Source organism: Photinus pyralis, unplaced genomic scaffold (genome assembly GCF_008802855.1).
Source record: "Photinus pyralis isolate 1611_PpyrPB1 unplaced genomic scaffold, Ppyr1.3 Ppyr1.4_LG3b, whole genome shotgun sequence".
In the NCBI taxonomy this organism is placed as follows: domain Eukaryota; kingdom Metazoa; phylum Arthropoda; class Insecta; order Coleoptera; family Lampyridae; genus Photinus; species Photinus pyralis.
In genome coordinates this window covers 1,615,136-1,635,181 of record NW_022170510.1, presented here as the reverse complement: position 1 = coordinate 1,635,181, position 20,046 = coordinate 1,615,136, and the positions used below count along the sequence as shown (strand labels likewise).

Sequence of the window (20,046 nt, the reverse complement as noted above, 5' to 3'; positions counted from 1 at the left end):
GTGCTTGGTGGCCTCATCGACTCTATACCGAGCTAAACATTGTAGTTATGTACCAAAACTAGACACGCACTCTTAAACAGGCATATGTGACACTTTTCAACCACCACCCAAAAGATACAGAAAAAGAGTAGTTCTAAAATGGAGGCAAAAATGTAACGGAAGGAAAATGTGCTCCAATGTTACAAATATGTATTAGCCGATTCCCACGCTGCTACTCTTAGAAATGGATTTCGGGAATCTGAATCGTATGTGGACATTCGTCCCGAACAATCGCACTCGGATAATGGAACATTTTACAGCCAGGATATCTCTCGACATTTTGCTCCCGGATAATTCGCATCGGACTCATTCAAAATGGTAGTTTTGACCAAGGCATTTGCTCACTGAACACTTAAGAGTAATGGTTAATTTCGCCGAGTAATCAGCATATAGAAAATTCGCATTAGTTTACTAGCAATTTTTATGTATTTCACAAAGTGCCTACTTCCGAATACAGAGTGTCTCAAGGTGTGGAATAATTTTTTGTATCGTGCAGTGGGGAATTCGCACCCAGATAATTAAGTATATCGCTTCCAGGATATTTGTATTCCTGAACATTTCGCTCCCAACATAATTCGTCCGAAAATAACGGTATACCCAAGTTATCGATCTCTAAATGACAAAATAAATCTACTTATTGTCCATTTATTTAACATAGAGCTTCAAGAATATAAAATATTAACACCGGTTTTATATACATTAAAGCAAAAACCCCAAAAACTTCCTTGGAAATTGTTCATATGAGGCGGCGAGCAGATTTTAAGCTTTAGCGTATTTTTAGCACAAAAACTAAAAATTATCAAGTCCTCGTGTGGGATGGAAAGAACGCAATTTTTGTGTGGCAGATCAGTATTAGCCATCAGTTTTGACTCCACCATCAATAACATCTTGTCGGAGGCTCCCACATTCCCTTTGTCGATACCAACTTCCGACCACCCGTTCACAATTCTCCTTTGAAGTTTGAACTCCACCATCAGTAGGATCATGTCGGGGACTACTACATTTCTTTTTATAAATTTGAAAAAAAAATGTTTGTTTTTTAAAATCACTTTGTGGCTCTCGTATACCAAAACTATTACCTAATTGTTAGATATTACATAAATTGTAGGAAATTTTTTCTAGTTTAATTTTGTATATAAATGTGTTCATCGTAGAATGAGTTAGAAAGGAGATATTGTCGAAAAACTGCTATTAGGCGCCACTTTTCCAATATGAGGGCAGCAACGATACGAGGTGGAAAAGTTGAAATTCGGAAAGAAAAAAACTACCAAATGACTGGACTAATGTGGCATAGATCTAACTAAGAAGCCCCAATGGGTCGGGTGGAAAAAAGTTTTAGTTTAAATTATTTCAATTTTTCTCGTTTTTTTAATCATCCAGACCAAAATTTGAGAAATACCGATTTGAGAGCGAGGAACAACTTTTTTAAAATACAGAAGCAAAAAATCGTAGGGAATTGCAAACAAAAGTTCACATTGCGCAACGTTATTAGCATGTGAAATACTACTCACCCCGTAAATTGTTTAGTCGACGTTTTTACACCAAAAACACACTTCACTCAAACAGAACCACCCAAATTAATAGACGTTTCAAAAAAACAAGAACTATTAAATATCCACCACAGTTACCTACAGCGCCCAGATTTTATTATTGAGTGAAAACTGAAAATTGTCTCATGTGATTAGAGTTGATTGTACTTCCCGATATCTGATAATTTACAAACAAAACTAGCAGCGCAATCTAATATGTATTTTGAAGGTGTGAAACTGAGATGCGCTTAGGAAAGAGGATGTAATAAGTGACGTCGAATGCTAAAAAATCAGCAAATTCGTCAATACAAAATTTCAATTGCACAGTCACGTATAGGTCAATGTTAGGTCAATTGCCTTGCGTTATCTAACAAAGTGTAGATTAAAACGTCGAGTAAATTGTGTACCGCAAAAAAATTCCATTGAATGAATACCGGCAGGATTTACGATTTTAAACGTTTCGGATATTTGCAATAGATTATAGAAATATCAAATATTTTTCAAATGAATGGTTCGAAAGTGTGGTATTTGTTTTGCGTAATTAATTTTCATTTATGTGGGTAATAACAAAATTTAAAAAAAAACACCTCACAGTTGTAATCCAGTTTACCATAAATATTATTATCGATATCGATTTTTGATTTTTTACATTTTTCCCCAACCGTTGCAGATACGAATTCGTTCTTTTGGCCATGTCTACGTGTTAACACATATTAAATTGCAGATTTCTAGGTGGTCACAGTATTGCGATCGCATGAAAGTAACAAATGGATCTGTTAAAAACATTATTTTAAGATGGTACGTTGAATAGCATTTTATTTAAAGAAATATTAGATGGTCCTTGCACTCGCGCGAAGGCCTAAAACGTATTTTTGTCAATTATCACTCAAATTGGTCTGTGCATGCGCGAACAGCTAAATTTACTTTTATTGAAAGGGTCTATACTCTATAGGTACTTAAAATCTCTTACTTAAATATTCTTGGTGCTTAGTACTACTCAAGTTACGATCGGCCACTTTTAACTTACCACATTTGAGTCTAATTTTACTAAAAAACGCATTGCATTCAAAACCAATCTGAAACCTCATCTTAACGCGGTACTAGCAATACAATAAAAATTGTAAGCACACCGAGCTCGACGCCATTAGTATTCATATCACTTAACAAGTGTAATTGCACAGCTAAACACATCAATTTGGGACCAGAAATCAAACTACACGGCGCATTTCATTTGTAGTCGCTACAGATAGTTTCCGCTCAAAAACTAAGTAGTGATAAACATCCCACAGAGGTGGTCGCGTCAGTGTGGTGGACACGGCACTGGGACATGTCTCAGCACTCATTTGTCACTTCAAATTTGTGACCACCCGACAACTTGAAAAAGTCATTTGTCAAAATTCAATTGTCCGCACTACAATAATCGGTTGACCGCAAATTTTACAACCCTTTTGGATTAGACCGACCATTATTGTACCTTTACCCAAAAAGTCAGGTATAAGGCGTAAAAGCGGGCGAACTAAAAACGCTTTCTAATTACAGTGTGTTTTATTTGCCACTAATGTGAAAATTGCAGTTATTCTTCTTTGGATGCTGTGCACTCCTATGAGAATTATTTGAAAAATCATTGTCTCGGAGTTGATAGTCCTAAGTCTCCTGATTAGCAACTCACGGACGTGGGTGTTTGGAGATTCAAATGATCATTTAATTATCTTACCTTTTTGGTAGTAAAAATTTTGTCATTTGAAGAGAATTTTACGTTTAGGTAATTAAAAATGATTGAATTTACACAAGAGTCGCCCCCACGAATACTCGCCCCCGACAATTTCGCCAGGAACTCGCTCCAAAGAAAATTCACGTTAGTTTTCTCATATGCTATAAGGTCGTTTAATATAAATGGCAGATAGGGAATTGACAACAGAGTACAGTGTTTCAGGCACTTTATGTTGATTGCACTATATTGTTTATAGGTCTTTCGACTATAGGCCCCGGAAAATTCTCTCTGGCAAAGTCACCCCCGAAATATTAGCCCCCAAGACCACACGTTCACAGGTAAATTCGCCTCCGAAATATTACACCTCCAGAATATTCGCTCCCGGTAAATTCGCCCTCAAAAGATTCATACAAGAAAACAAACAATTTTTAGGGCAATCTACAAATTTATTTTCAAAAAATGCCCTAAAAAAGAATTCGCCTATAAGCTGCTGAAACTGATGCTCTCAAGATCGCTAGGGTGGTCCCAGTCCACAAAAAAGGCAGTACCCATGATGTAGTCAACTACTGGTCCATATCCTTAGTATCTACGTTCTCCAAAATATTTGAAAAATGCATCGCTAACCATTTAGTGGAATATTTCATGAAGTTTGATTTATTTACCAAGACACGTCAGCATTGAAAGCAAGAGAAACTCCATTCTTAGCGGACTCGATAAACTCATTGAAATATACTTTGACCTGTCAAAAGCCTTTGACATTGTTGACCATCAGCTCCTATGTGAGAAACTGGCCCATGGAACACCCCACAGTTATTCGCTCATTTGTAACAGGTAGATCTCAGTTTGTCGAACTTACTAGTGAATGTGGTGAAATAATCAACAACAAATTACCTCATCCGTGCTAAAATACGACATGGGTACCCCACACGGTTCAACATTGGGTCCACTACTTTTCGCTATCTATCTAAACAATATGGATGAAATATTTGCTGATCTTGGTGTATCCCTCTGCAAATGCGCCGATGACACCTCCATAATAATAACAATCTACACAACCTAATTGAAAGTCAATAGTGCTGTGCTACGAATGGCGGAGTGGTGTACTAAAACTAAAAACACAATCGTCGCACAAACTCACCAGATCACCCAACTATAAAATACATAAACAATAAAGTGCTATCCCTCGACAGCAACAAAAGATTTCTAGGGGTACACATTAATGACAATTTAAACTGGACCATATATACCCCAAATTTAGTCGGGCGAGCTATACAATTTTATGTTGCGGGATGTCGTCTGGTCATCCACGTTGGTACTTTCCATGCCCATGTGTAAAGCCGCCTACTATACGCAATTGTCATATGGAGTCAGGCGCCAGCTGCGAATTTTTGAAAAAAATTGTTTCCAAAAATCCGGGCCGGTATTTTTCGGTTCCGTATGTCCGTATGCATATTCAAAATTTCAACAACAAAAAATCCGTCGAGCCGTTATCTCGAAAAATTGCCAACGTATAGATGGAATAGTCTTGAAGGTTGGGATCAAAGTCATCCTTAAGGTGACCACCGGATTCGCTTCCTTAGAGTTGTATGAAACCAAAAAATATGATCCCAACAAACTATTAAATCGTCTCAAGATAAAAGAATAACCTAGTATATAATCAAGTATACAATATACATACAGGGTGAGCTTTTTTTCATTTTCACTTTGGGGAGGTCGTAAACCGTAAAGATACAAAGCCGCTTAAATGGGAAAAGTTATGCAAAATTTCATGCTGATTAATTTTGTAGAGATAGAGAACAAAAAATAAAGATATTGACGTGCACATTTTTTATTTTTTACATAAATGTACGAAATTTATTTCTCAAGGAAACATTAACGGATAACGAGATCTTGCCGAATCAAAATTATTTTTATACTATTTTTTTGTCCTCTATCTCATTCCGTAAAAATTCAATATGGCGTCCATCAGTAATAAGAAAGTAGTAGCCTAGCGTGTTACGGAAATCCTAATAACAGATTTAGACGCTCCAAAAAAAGTGCCCATAGAAGGTGCCAACAGGAACCGTCCATTTCCGACCGTTTAAGCTACGGAAAATGGAAACGAAATTTAACATTTTCAGATTTTCGGTGATATCTCAGATATTTTCAACGATTTTTCAAAAATATCAAATGCGATCTTTACTCACAAAAAGGGTTAACTTTGCCTCCATTTAACCTACACTGTATCTCTCACCGGATCTCGCTGGTAAGCCACGAACTTGAACCACCATGTACATTTAGTATTAACCACAGTATTTGATTAGTGCCAAATAACTCTTAAGAAATACAATTAAATTATTTATTATTAAATAACAATAACAATATTTGAAATAATTAGTGTCTATAGCCTATAGGATTTGCCCATCCATTTACACTTTTATTGCTGGAATATTATGAAACATGAAAAATTTATTGCTGTCCGGTTATTGCTGATTTCACATTTCAAGATGACTCCTAAGATTTACAAAACATAGAGAATTCGTCCAAATTACCCCAATATTTTTAAAGTGACAAAATTTCAAGAGATACTGGATAACACTGTTGAATTGCTCGACCTTAAGTTATTTAAAGAGATTTCGAGATGATTTTAAAAAATGCATGGGATACCGATTAAATAAAAAAATATGAGGACGATTCCTATAAACTGTTTTGTAGAGGTTTTCAACGCCAGGAGAAATATCGTAAAGAAATATCTTTTTGCCACCTGCCCATGTAATAATTCACTAGAAATAAAACATTGGTACAAAGATTCTTCATATCTCAATACTATCTGTATCAGTATCAGGAAAATGCAACTTTTCAATATTTCACGATTACAGAATGATACTGAGATACACATGTTTAATCAATCGACAAAAAATTTATAAGAAAATTGATGACATTTGAGGTGGTCAATGGCAATACAATTATTGGTATACGTTCCACTTAATTGATAAGAAAAAAATATCATGAAACGTCAGTATATTTTAAAAAGAAACATACGGAGTGCTTCCAAAAATGTGTAAAACAAAATTTAAAAAAAAAGTAGATCTTGGCTAGTTTTTATATCCCTTCGGATATCGATCCTAAACAAAGAAGACATGACCTTTTGCCCAAAAAATGTCAACGCTTTCATTTCGATGAATATAAAGCATCAATCAATAGGAGAAATTGGCAGATTGTAATAATTTGGGACAAATTTGAAAATTTGTACACGAACCGGTATCATTACTACAAAATAATGTAACCTTCAAGCAACTTTCAAAGAGCATGTGTCACGGAGTGGAATTTCAATTGGGCGTTTTATTCCATATTATAATTTGGACCCTCATTGTTTTTAAGATATACTCCTACGAAAATTATGAAATAAAACTACATTGCAACAATTGTAATAATACGTTAAATCGAATCGCGCGTTTTTAAAGATATCCTTCAATTTTAAGATTACAGTTCTTTCTCGATTACGTATACAACTGCAATTTTAAATTAGCTAAACGCCATTTGAACAAAGAAGGTACCTAGTTCATTAAATGGCGCATATGTCGTTTTGGTATTTACAAAACCATCGACATAATTATCTCTGTAGAAAACCAGTTACGTTTGACAAGAAAACTAATGATCTTCAGGTATCCCGGGTAAATTCAATATACCTACACATATACCGCCATCTCTGGCAACGCGGACAAACCGGCAAAGTTCTGAACCGATTCTACATTAATATTTTCAAAATATTTGGGACTTTGTGAAAGTACTGCGCTAATAACTATCAAAAAGTAGGCGCTGCTGATCGTTTCAAATTTTGAAAACTGAGCGACATGAAATGAACCTATGTGAAAAATGACTGAACTTACCATTTTCATTTTTTTGTGGCAATAATTAAATAAGCTAACTTTGCATTTTACGCGCACACACGAAAAGCAAATGTAGAGCACCGCGTTAAAGAAAAAACACAAATAAACAGAAAAAGTCACACACTTCAATAGTAATAATAGACAAACATGCATTGATATCCTTGACTTTCGTCTATTCGTTTCGTTCGTAATTATCTATTAACATAAGCACGTGGGATAACATTGGCGTATCCGTGGTTTGGATTTCCCTTTCAATTACGTAAAGAAATTCGTCATTCACGCAGCACCTTCCGTTAGTACAAGAAATGTGACAAATAACCGACTTGAAAACGAAAAAAGTACCTTCGCTACGCAATGTCCCCTTGCCTCATACATACGAAATGGAGTACCTAGTCATGCATGAGCAATTAAAAATGTAAGGCCTTTTAAAAACGAATGGTAAATTGAATTGAAAGAAGCGCCTGCGAATAGTTTTGAAAGCACAACATAGATGGAGCCGTGTTAACAAAAACTGAAATTTTCGCTTCGCTTGGAGCCATGATTTAAATAAAAATTTCCGGTACTTTAGGGCGACTTAATATAAGCGAATAAAAACGATTAAATTGCTAGGTTGGCGAAATAGCCGAAATAAGTTCAGTCGCCATTTATCATGGTCGAAGAGTAAGGTGGGTTGCCTACACTTTCACGTTATACTGTAGAAAAGATGCATGAAACTGCACCGCATATTGCATAATTCTATTAGTAAATTTGTGCAGTCGTCAAAACGTATCGCCTATCGCATCATTGTTTATTCAAAATAAAATAAATGCAGTTATAAAGAGTCTTTCAGATTTGGCTCGCACCTGGTTGTCTATTGAAGAAAGTAGAATTTAAGAAGCTGGGGGACAAAGGTAGAACTGCAAAGGTGAACTAGAGGCATTGAAAGTTTGAAATAGCGAGAAGCTGGTTAAAAGTATCAACATAAAGTAAAAGTAAATGGACAACTACCCAATAGATTTATGGCATACAGTGGGCAAGGTGACCCAGAAAAAATCATTAGGCCAGCTCCACGCACATTCTACCCTTCATGGTATTCTAATAGAAAGTCTCATCGAAGACTACTTGTCAAGAGTGGGTAGTTGAAAGGAAGGAAGAGGAACTGGTTTTATCCCCCACAGCTATGGTACTATAATGAAAGGTCTCAATGAAACTAAATAATTTGTACTAACCACAGCCCTCCACCTCGACCCCACATCGTGACTGATTATACTTCCTCACTTCTTAAGAGCAGAGTTTAATTAATATTAGTTAAGGGTGGTGGCCAAGTCACCTCAGGGGATGAAACGTAGGACCAGAAAATGACATTGAATTCGACGTGGAGAATTTTTGAGTTCTGGCCGCAGTTCCGGATCACTCTACAGTCTACACAACTATTCATTATAATATTTTGCCTGAGATTTTGCTGTAAAATGTGTATTTAGTCAACTATAGATTTCAGAACATTTGACGAGGTCTTTTGCATCACTGAACTCTAAAAAAAGTTCCACCACCCCAACATTTTGGGTATACCCTTTCTGATTTTGTAAAAATATTTCTAAAATTCCAATCCCAAACGGAGGTGCGACAAATGTGGTACCTATCTGGGATTTAACATAAAAATATCAGATCAGATGTGATCGAACCATCGAACCACAAAAATAACCAGAATTTCATGAAATTGTGGTAGACCCTTTATGTATTATATGTAAACACAACTTGCAAACAATTTTTTCATACGATGTTCCACTTTCCGCCGTAGAAATCACCGAAGAACACTTGAGCATACCCAAAAATGTGGGTATAACCGCAAGTTCCTCGCTTCTTTTATAATTGCCGAAAATAAATTAATGAAGAAGCGCACAGTTTGCGATTTTTTAAAGCGTAGCTTCACCTTCAATCTTCGGCTTATTTGGAAAAAATACTCGTTTTGGTCCCTTCTATCACGCAATTTTTCGTTCTTAAATGTAACACCCTGTATATCTATCTATATGCTGTATATTACCACAGATGTAGCACATCTGCGATACTACATATCCTAATCACAGGTATTACATTTACAACAACAAAATAACTAATTGTTTTTCAGTAACCCTAACACAAAAAATGTAACATTTTGTGCCATTGCCAATGTAAATTTTTTTCCAACATTTCTACCGTAAGATTGCGCATACAGTATACCTACAGCTAAAAATTCTGAATCCAAAATTAATCGTTGAAAATCCGACAAAAAATTCAGGTGTAAATTCTTGTCTCAACTTTAGGAACAAAGCATGGGGGAAAACATTTTTTCGTAATGGTGGATGTGGAGAAAACATTGGTAAGTAACATCTTACCTTTCCCAATTTTTTATGTTCGATATATGAAAGTAGAACCATCTTGCAAATCAGAAGGCAATAACACACGCACTCGTCGCCGTTCGGTACACAAATGATTTCCAAAATCATACATTGAATTAGGTTAAGATAACCTCGAGGTCAGGTTTCTCACCCGATTTGTTTATCCACGTTAAATGATTATGAATCACTACAATCATTTTGAAAGTGAAATCTTCGTTGAAAATAAAAAACCAGGTGTCAAATTCTTGACAGAATAGCTTCCTAGCTGAGCTCTTTTATTAGGAGGACCTACCATCCAAATTTCGTTTTAATTGTTCCATAAATAATAAATTGCATTTCTGCGCATGCGCAACACGATTTTTGCGCATGAATTTTGTTTGCTTTTATTAAAGGGATTACCATAGAAATTTCGTTTAAATTGCTTCAGAAACAAGATCGTTGCGTTTTGCACATATGCAACACAATTTTTTGACTTTGACAATTTTTTCTCCGTTTTTTGATAATATAACCCGGCCCAATTTTTTGTAGGTTGTACACAGGAAAATAAGGTCTTCCAAATAATAGAATAAAAATTTTAGGTTGCTATTTGAAAAAAAAGTTCGATGCCGTTACGGCGCGCGGCGCTCCAAAATTTTTTTTCGAAAATCCGGCCCGTTATTTTTCTGTTCGGTATGCCTAAAACATATATACAAAATTTCAACAAAATCTGTCGAGCCGTTTTCTCAGAAAATTGCCAACAAACGTACGTACGTACGTACGTACGTACATACAGACGGAAAAAAATTTTATTCTTTAAAAGTTGCTTAAAAAATGTTCAAAAAACGGCTATCGCAATAGCAAGCTAAAAATTGAAATAAGAATATAAATAATGGAGTGTTACAAATTTTAATAGCATTTTTGAACAAGACGAGGGGCAAGTTATGTTTATAATATAGGTACTAGCAGTCCTGGCGAACTTCGTACCTCCTTTGGAACATCCCGTTTTTTCACGTACTTACGACTGCAAAACATACAATCCTGTTTTTCCCTGTTCCCGTGAAAAGCGAAAAGTGTTTTACTAATTCAGAAATTTTCGCGAGCATACGTTCAACCGGTTATTCCCCAAAGTTTCATCGCAGTCAGATGGACGGTTTAGACAGGCATACGAGACAGACCTCGAGACAGACAGACCGACAAAAATGCATTTTTATTTATATAATTTTTTATAAAATTGTTTGCAGAAAGTAGTCTAGACTATTGTTGTCTTAATAGCGGCTCCCCCTTGGATTATTACCTTTTTTGGAAAGTAAAAGATGCATGCGACGACCAATTTTGATAAATTTGGTATACGTATGGTAGTGGTGCCACGTGATCGCCATTTGGGAATTTCTTATTTATTATTTTTCTTATTTATATCTTAATATCCATTGAAGAAACAGTCAATCGAATAATGAAAGGTCTCAACAACGGCAGGAATTAATTTACCCCAACCACCTCTCTTCTACTCGACCCCTTGTTGGGTCGTTCATAATTCCGCACAAGTTAACAGCCAAAAAATTAAAGAAAAACGTTAAAAAACATTGTTCGTCTACAGAACACAGAATCTGGACTAAAAATCCAAAAATAACACTTTCGTTGAAGAAGTGTTGGGACGTTAAGAATAGATTGAGAAATATAAATATTTAAAAAGCTATTAGTTTTTTAAATCTTTTTATTTTGTCACTAAAGACAAAAAGAATTTTCTCGTTGATACCCGTAAACGCAGAGGGATGAATTCGAGGATGAATCTATGGGTGCGCGCAAACCGAATGAAAATTCGTGACTGACACACAAGAAAGTGACCATAGAAGGGGTGCTTTAAAAATTATCAAAGTCCTCGTGTGAGATCGAAGGGAGGACAGCACATTTTTGTGTGGCAGATCGGTATTCTATTAGCCAGTTTTGACTCCACCATCAATAAGATCTTGTCGAAGGCTACCGCATTCCCTTTGTCGGTATCCACTATACCGACGTCTCGTTCAATCGCAATTCGCGATTTTGTTACACGTTAGCGTTAATCGATTTTGAAAAACAGTACCTTTCGCCCAAGTCGATTTCCTCCTAAAATATTTTAATAAATATTCGCATTTAGCGAATTTGAAAAGACAAAAAGGGGAGAGGGGTCCCCTTCCATTTTTGCAAAATCTCAATTATGGAACAAATGGAATGGTAAAAGCATGTTTATTTAAAACATGCAAACAAATAACGAACAAAGAAAATCCGCAAAAGAAAAGCAGCATATTTGTTTTGGATAAGAAAGTGTTATTTTTTGGCGTAAAAATAATTGGCCCATATACGCGAAATTTTCAGATTTGTTCAAACGTCTCGGATAGTGACCTGGTTTAATTCTTATTTCAAACTTGGGAAAAACCTACGCGCTAAACGTCTATTTTTGTAAAATGAACTTCTGCGTTTTTGGCATAATTTTTGTGACGTATTCAATTATAACAAAGTAGCTGCGCTTTTACTTACAATATTAAATAAATCACCGGTGGGCTCAAAGTCACAGCGATCATGTGGCCATTAACATCTAGAGGCAATATTGTAGACGATGCAATTGCGAAAATATATAAGGATAGTTAAAATGTTTATTATTTTTAGGCGACCTTCATGGACGTGGGGCAACCACACTAGAGAACTTGGCCCACACGCAGGTCAGTACACGAGCGTAATGAGCAACCAGGGTTAATGCTTCCTATTTACGTCCAAAATAATTTTCAATGTAGGACGATCAGAGAAAGCGTTTCAATTTTGCCCGTACATAATTGGATACGTTTAATGTTTCGAGGAGCCTTTGTCAGTTTCGATAAAACTTCCAACAATGGATTACAAGGTTAGCAGTGTAAAATACAAGAGGCCATAAATGGAGTTTCCACTTTCGACATTACAAACAAATTGATCATTGAAAACATAAAAAAATGCCCAAGACATAAATATCGCGTACACTCCAAATGAACAACTGATCAAATTGAGTTCTTGACTATTAAGAGAATTTTCAACCACTAATAAGTGAATATATTAGGTTAGCCCCCACACTCAGGTACCAAAAGTAATAAATCAGCGCTTTTGTCGTTTTTGCAGTATTCTGGAACATACTAGGGAATAAATTAGAATCAGAACCTCAAAAACATTCCCTTTGAGATTTAAGATGTGCCACTTTGTCAAAAATAACGGTAAATTACCTATTTTTTTTCGGATTTTATCAGATGTTTTTGATGGGAAACCCTATGGAAGCTTCCTAGAGTTCAAAATTATTTTTTATTGGAAATAGGTATACCATGTGGATACTCGTATTGAAGACCAAACCTGAAACATTTTTATTACCTCTGATTTGCATATTAGAGTTGAAGTAATTAGCTTCCAGCCTTCGTGGTGGCACCATAATTTCTGTCTCGTTGCATTCCATTCTTTATCAAGTTCATTGAATTCTGTATAATATGAAAAGGTAGAAGGGTCACGTAAAATTATTTTGTAAATCCTCAAGAACCGCAGAGATTAGAGCAAAACCAAAAATGATTTAAAGGCACCGAGTGTAGCAGAGTACCTCCAAAAAGAGAAGGTTGGTGCCTAAAGGATCTGAAAACGCCCCTGTGGAACTCGTAAGGTGCTGTAGATCGTAAGGGTAATAAGTGAAAATCGAGGTGAAAATATAGCCACTCCGACAACCGAGAAACCTGTCAAATGTCAAAACGCTCCACATAGGCGTACATCACAAACTACACACTTACCTCGACACTTACATAACTTAAATTTTTTTGAATTTGGGAGACATTTTTTGCCCATTTCCCGAAAGCCCAAAAGGGACATGACCATTTATTCTTGCTATTTAGTCATTTAGGCCCAGGATTCTGCAACATATAGTTCCTGATTTTGTCAAAAAATCTAAAATCGCCATAAAATTTCATGTACCCACGGGCGTGAGGGGATTCTAGACTAACTTTTGCGAAGAGGCCGAAATTGTGTCATTACGCCACTGGCGAGAGAAATTTTTAATCTTTAATCTTGACTATTTTAAGTATGTGGGAGAAATGATTGTTCATACATTAATTTATTAAACAAATAAACTAGAGATTTTGCAATCAACGATGCACATTTCTTAACGATTATCGCAGGAATGTTATCAGACCGAGATGAGTGAGATGTTCATTCCATTGATAATGTTCATTACTTCTGCTTCTGATACGGGGCGAAAAAAAAACAGATTTGCTTGAAATTGGTATTCCATCAATTTGTGTTCCGGTGTAATTAGAATTACGTTTATCACAAAAAATTGTTTATTTCAATACCATTGATTAAACGACTTCCGACGCCTTGGTTTAGGTTATGAAGGGGCGATACGTCAGGAAAATCCTGGTGTCCCAAACAACAAATCATCCAACGCACGCTTTTCCACACAATTTTCTCAGAGCTACAGCAGCTTGTCGATATAATTTCCAATTCTACTTTTCAGCACTTCTAGTAAAGCACCACCAAAAATGTCAGCAACGCCTCTGAAAGTTTACTTAGGTACAATTTGCAAGAGATTTTTTGGTTGGTAAAAGTACTGCAATGTTAAATTGGAAAAAATAATACCAGCAACTCGTGGCAGTTTTAAACAATGTACATGGAAGGGCGTCGATTGATGATTTGTCTTTGGGATTGCCAGGTTTGTTCTCAACTTTAAAAATATAGTCTGCACGTCAGTGTATCGTCATTTAAACAATGGTATCGTGTATAATACACACACACACACACACAAATTCTAAACAAATCATCCAGTTTTACCTCGAGTTTTACTGTCAATCGTTGCTAAACGGGGTAAACGTACCTACCACCGGAGGGCTTGGGGGTATGGACTATGAAGTACTCCCAGTTCTACATTCTTCCCTAAAATGTTTAGAAAGAATCGTTAGGGCTAATCGTTTTGAGGGTGGGTCAGTACATATATACGACCAATTATAATAGTTGTAGGGAAAGATGTAATGTTTGTTATTCACATAAACAAAAGAAGAAGCCAGGTTTTCATTTCCTACAAACTTCCGCAAGGTTAGTTCCCCTAGGCCAACCACACAAAGTACAACAACGTCCGTACGTCGACAATCAACGTAAAAAAATGCAAAAATTCACACGATCAACCTGTCGTCCTTCCAAAGATGTAATATATACGTAAGTTCATAAAAAGTATGATTATTTATAATTAAAACAATAGACGGTTTCTGTGTTATTGACACAAAGAGCAATAAAAGACAAAGCTGGATCACCGCCAAATTTTATTCGCTGAACCTAGAAATCCAAATACTTTCAAAACAAGTTCAAACGTATAAATATACACGCGTTTAAGGCTTTATGACTGATCCTTGAATTAGCTTTCGTATTTGGACTTTGCCATAACTGCATACGTTTTATAAGCCTAATTATCTATAATCAATTACTGTATTTAGTAATTACCTTAAACATAACCTCTATCAACTATAACGTTTAATGGTTAAATTAAATGCATCGTAACTTTCAGTTGTAGAAATTGACACTTACTTACCTATAATTTAGGTCATTTTGTTTCGCAATCGCCGTATTTACAACTCGGATTATCTTAAAGAAATTATGTCCTATAAATGTCTAATCTAGCAATAAAAAATGCAAAAAGTATGAGAAATCTTACAATACACATTCCGAGACACATTCCTAAGGTCTGTTGGTTGTAGATGAAGAGATTTTTTAACAAAAATCAACTTGAGTTTTCAAAAATTAAAAAAAAAGAAAATTGGTGTGCCCGTACAAACATACAACTGTTTTTATATATGTTCTATGGCTCCATAAATAAAGATGTAGCTATGTTAGTCAAAATTGTAAAACAATTAATATTAAATTTGTGTAACATAAAATGTGTCTATATACGCCGAAATGACAGACAGACTGGCATGTGCATGCCTATAGAGAATTTGAGAAGCCATAGAAATAAATTGGTTTGCAATCCCTCAGCAGTGGCAATTAAGTGGCCGTCAAAAACGAGGATAGAAAAAAATTATGATATAAACGAAATTTACGAAATTACATTTTGAAAAATTGAAACAATATCGCAATAGAGAAAACTGAAAATCGTCCCAAAACTAGAACGGATTTTTACGCACCTAACGTGCATCTAATTACGCCATATACAAACCTAATTAAGATGCGTTGATAGATTTTTAAATCAACTCGAAACCCCTGCCGACGAAATATACTGTAACAACAAACAGCATAACAATTTCAATAAAAAGCAAACGTCGAGGATATAATAATATCTTATTCAAAATAATAATAAGTCCTTTATTCGTATACAATACACATATTTCTTGAGGCGAAATTCAGTCAAGCTACTTTTCCAGAGACTTTTCCACAAAAGAAACAATTTAAAATCCCCCGCCAAGGAATAAGGAGCTGGATACAATTACTTGGACATTACAAAACAACGAAGACCTCAAATAGATCCCTGTGGCACCCCACAGATGCAGAAACATGAATGCCAAGATATTTCGGGATTGAAATGTATTAGGTACAAGTATTATTAAATGTCCTACCGCTGGAAATAAGATAAAATTTATAAAGTCATAACGTAGGATTACTAAATCCATGCTTATCTGTTTTTAAATTAAAAATAGTTCATAGGTTGTTTTTATGTGTCATATCTTGCGGTGGGTCAGAATCCCATTTCTTTCAAGATCCGAAACGCTGTTTTTAATAATGCACTCCCCAACATCCGCGTTATGGTTTCCTCTAATTTACGCAATCAGCAACCGATAAACCGAAAAAGCATCCGGGTGGTTTTTCTATTTTATTATTTTCTTCCTAATCTGAAATGGTTCCGATCAAAGTGCATCCATAGAGATAAAAATCATCGAAACCTTAAGATAAAAATATTGAACGAAAAAAACCTCTATAGGTAAATATTTTCCGGTTTTCCTTCCATCGATACTGGCGCTAAAAATTATTTCACTCATATCTAACTCACTTGCATATAATTTTTTGGAAAAACGAAATCTTACAGCGCCATCTAACCTCTACGAATAACTCTAATTTCATAATTCAGCAGATGCTTGAAATTTCTGTAAGTATTAAAAATCACAACAATAAAATCTTTTTATTCTACATGAAAAATGCATAGGAGCATTTTGTTACCAAATTTCCAAATGTCTTTGTAATGTTTATTAAATAATCTGCGGTTTTCAAATAAGTATACAGAGTCAGGTAAAAAAGCTATCGGACCTAACCTCAATAGATAGTACCTATATTAAATTCCCTTTTCTATCGAATAAAAAAAACAAAATAGATTTAAAAATATTATATTTAACAATAAAAGAACGTTTTGTTTTTCCAAATCAGGGTGCAAAAAATGAAAAATTGTATTTTTAGGAAAAATGTGATACCTCGTGTGATACTGAACCACCATGTGTGATATATCTTTGTACAGAGAAAAAAAGACAAAATGTCGAAATTCAAAACGGCGCCCATAAGAAAAACCGAGAAAAAAACTAAAGGTAAGTGAGATGCACACAGTGGCACTCGAAAAATGGATACCGTGTATATCAATAAAAATTAAAATTTGCCGCCTCCGGACGATTCGCCACAGAAAAATTCTCCCCTTCCAGAGCACTTTGTTGTCAAAAATTTACTCCATGAAAAATTTACGTTCAGCAAATACGTCACAGGACGAGTCACAGGATCAATCTTACGAAAAATAAATGGCGAGCTAAATGGCTCTCTAAGCGGAAGTGTGAAAAAAATCCCTACTCAACAAAATTTGGAATAACATAACGAAACCAAAATTTCAAAAAGAGGGGGGGATACACATTCTAGCCTTCACGGTATTCTAATGAAAGATCTCATCGAAAAGATTTGGTTTCTACAAACTATACGTCCGCGCCTCATTTTCCAGATTAGAATTTTATCTTTCATAGTATTTTAATTAACGACCTCTGGCAGTGATCGGGTATAATTCCTCATATCTCAAGAACAGAGTGTCGGGGGAGAGTACTCACAAAAGAAAAATAAATCGTCTGGACGAGCCATCTCTATTGGCGAGGTCGAAACGAATATTTGAAAAGCAAAAAGCGAGGCAAAGAGGGTACTGATACAGGGCAAGTGAAACGCCTGGACGAAACACATCTACCGGTGATGTTAAAACCCGTTAAAACCTAATCGAGAACTTAATACACAAGAGTCTACTTTTATTTTGTCTTTATTTTTAAGTGGGCGGGGCTTCGCTCAAGGTCGGTCTACTAGCCCAACCCACTATACATTAAAAATATCTTTGTCAGAACCCAGATTTGCGCCAAGGATCCGTAGTACTGCAGTTTCTCAATATTTCTACGGATAAAAGTTTTTCTTAAGGGTATATAGAAATTAGGACAGCCCGTACGGTTTTGTCCGCAATCATAAGAAAGGTGGATGGTGTTTAAAATCTTCCCTCTGCTCAAAACAATATGTTTTGCCGTTTTCCCAACGAAATTGACGCCGTTTTAGCACTAGCAGCGTACCATAGAAGAAAGCAAGATAAATTTTTCCTGCACTGACATATTTACATTGGTTTGCTTGCATAGCCAACAAGATTTGAATCATTGATTTGATATTCTGAGAGAGAACAAGCATACATTAATGAATGCAGAGAACTTTTAGCTCGATCTGCTGTGTATTTTATTATGATTGCACCACATTTCGGATGGTAAGATAGTACAAATACCAAGACAAATACCTAAAAAGAGTTAGTCTTGCCCCATGGTACAGTAGGTAAGTACCAAAATAATTAGTGTAGATTGGTCACCATCAAATCAAGTATGTACTCCTATTTTCCAATTGTTTTCTCAGGTGTGTGAACTAGTTTAAATTGCCACATGTTGCACAATGCACAAAGCATATTTTAAATTAGCGGAGGCAATGTGCTTTCATTTATAAATAGAGGAACTATTTTCAGATACTTATAGACATCTAGCCTGACAAATTCAAATATCAGCACAGTACAAGCAACAGGTTGACACTCACCTCCTGAGTAAGACCGATATCATCAAAGAGTGTTGTGGATGGTCCCTCTTCGCCAACAAGAGGACTCAGTTCTGCAGATGCTTGCGACAAATTCGGCTCCAACGTATGCTGATCATTGGTGTTTGACACGGCATCCACATTTAGTGCAGTCGAACGATTAACACTTAATAAGTAAGCGGTGACATTCTGATGCCTGTAGACTGTATTTAGAGGGTTATATTGTCCGAGGGAGTTTAGATCCTCAAATAATTCACGTTCGTAGTGGACAAGAGCGGAATCTAGGTTCTTAGGATGAATGTAATGAGTTCTTAATGGGCCTGTGGTAAATAATCTCCAACTGGTGCCGTTGTCAAAGTCCAAGTCACTAATGTTATTAAACAGATCACCTTCTAAGTAGCTGTCCGGGTTTACCCTTAGCAAACTTAGGAGTAAGGCGAACTGTAACAAGTCACTGCGATAAACCTTTTTTAAGGCAATCATTTTCAGTCTTCTAGTTCCGTGTCAGTGTATATTCCAATAAATCCTTAAAACTCGTTGTTTTTCCATTGCACCACGTTAATTAATATACGTAGCCGAGTAGAAAATTAAGTTTTTTTCTAACGGTTTGAATACTATGCATAATTAATAGCATGACAATTAAGGAACACACTGTAAACAAAATCCTGTATACCTACAATGACACTTCACTTTTTGGTTATGTACCGAACGACTCGCAAAGTTCACTTATTCCAAAATGTTCCCAATTTTCGCCAAAGGAAATCAAGTTAATTCGACAATTCCTTTCAATTAGCATAACAGTTTCACCTGCTGTTAGTCACTATCTATTATTCAAAATTGTAAATTCGTGTGTGTAGCAACCGTGTGTTTCACAAGAGTGGGGATGTTTGACACTTACGAACGTAACGAGGCGGGAGCGTAGAAATAACAGATAAACAAAGAGATTATTTTTAAACAAAAGCAAAAGCATTAATATTTTCAGTGTCGTTTTATTGCGACTGTAAAACCCTTTGGGAAAATTTCTTAGAATTATTTTTTTGTCGAACGATTTTCAAAATAGTTATTCAAAACCACATTGAGGAACGAACTTTCACGACTTGAAGCGACACAAATTCAAATTTTTGGGTATTCCTTCATAATTATTTTTGACATATGACTAAAGGCCATTATTTTATTTACATTTGCCTGCAACAAAAGCTTGACTGTTGTCAACGATCTCTTATCTTTCACTAAATAGATAAGAATAAATTAATACTAAGTGCGACTTGAGGTAGGTGGCCGCAAGTAGCGTAGTTAAAAAGGGCGCTTAAAGGCAACGTCCATACCTATTCAATGTAAATCAAATCAGCCTCTCCACGATATAAGTAATTGGCCATGCGTCATCGCCACGCCATTTACAAATCGAGGTCAAAATGCGTGGTGCACATTATTACTTTTATTGCCAGGCTATTTGAAAAAAAAAAGTCATCCGTCTACATAGACGCGACGGACAGACATGCACAACCATTGATTCTCAGCACGCGAGGAATTCGGCG

The 20,046-nt window shown here is 35.8% G+C and overlaps 1 protein-coding gene across 3 annotated transcripts in view; it reads right to left on the bottom strand.

Annotated features, from left to right (window-relative positions):
• Window positions 1-19,438, bottom strand: part of LOC116167409 (segmentation protein cap'n'collar) — a 70,812-nt gene extending 51,374 nt beyond the window's left edge. The window contains exon 1 of one of the 3 annotated variants that reach the window (XM_031482761.1): window positions 18,515-19,438. In XM_031482761.1, coding sequence (XP_031338621.1) covers window positions 18,515-18,994 — 480 coding nt within the window. In that variant the 5' untranslated portion in view covers window positions 18,995-19,438. Of the gene's footprint in view, window positions 1-1,550; window positions 1,699-7,148; window positions 7,330-18,514 lie in introns of those variants that run through there. The other 2 variants (XM_031482762.1, XM_031482764.1) reach the window with 2 other exon arrangements.
• Window positions 19,439-20,046: the final 608 nt, after the last annotated feature.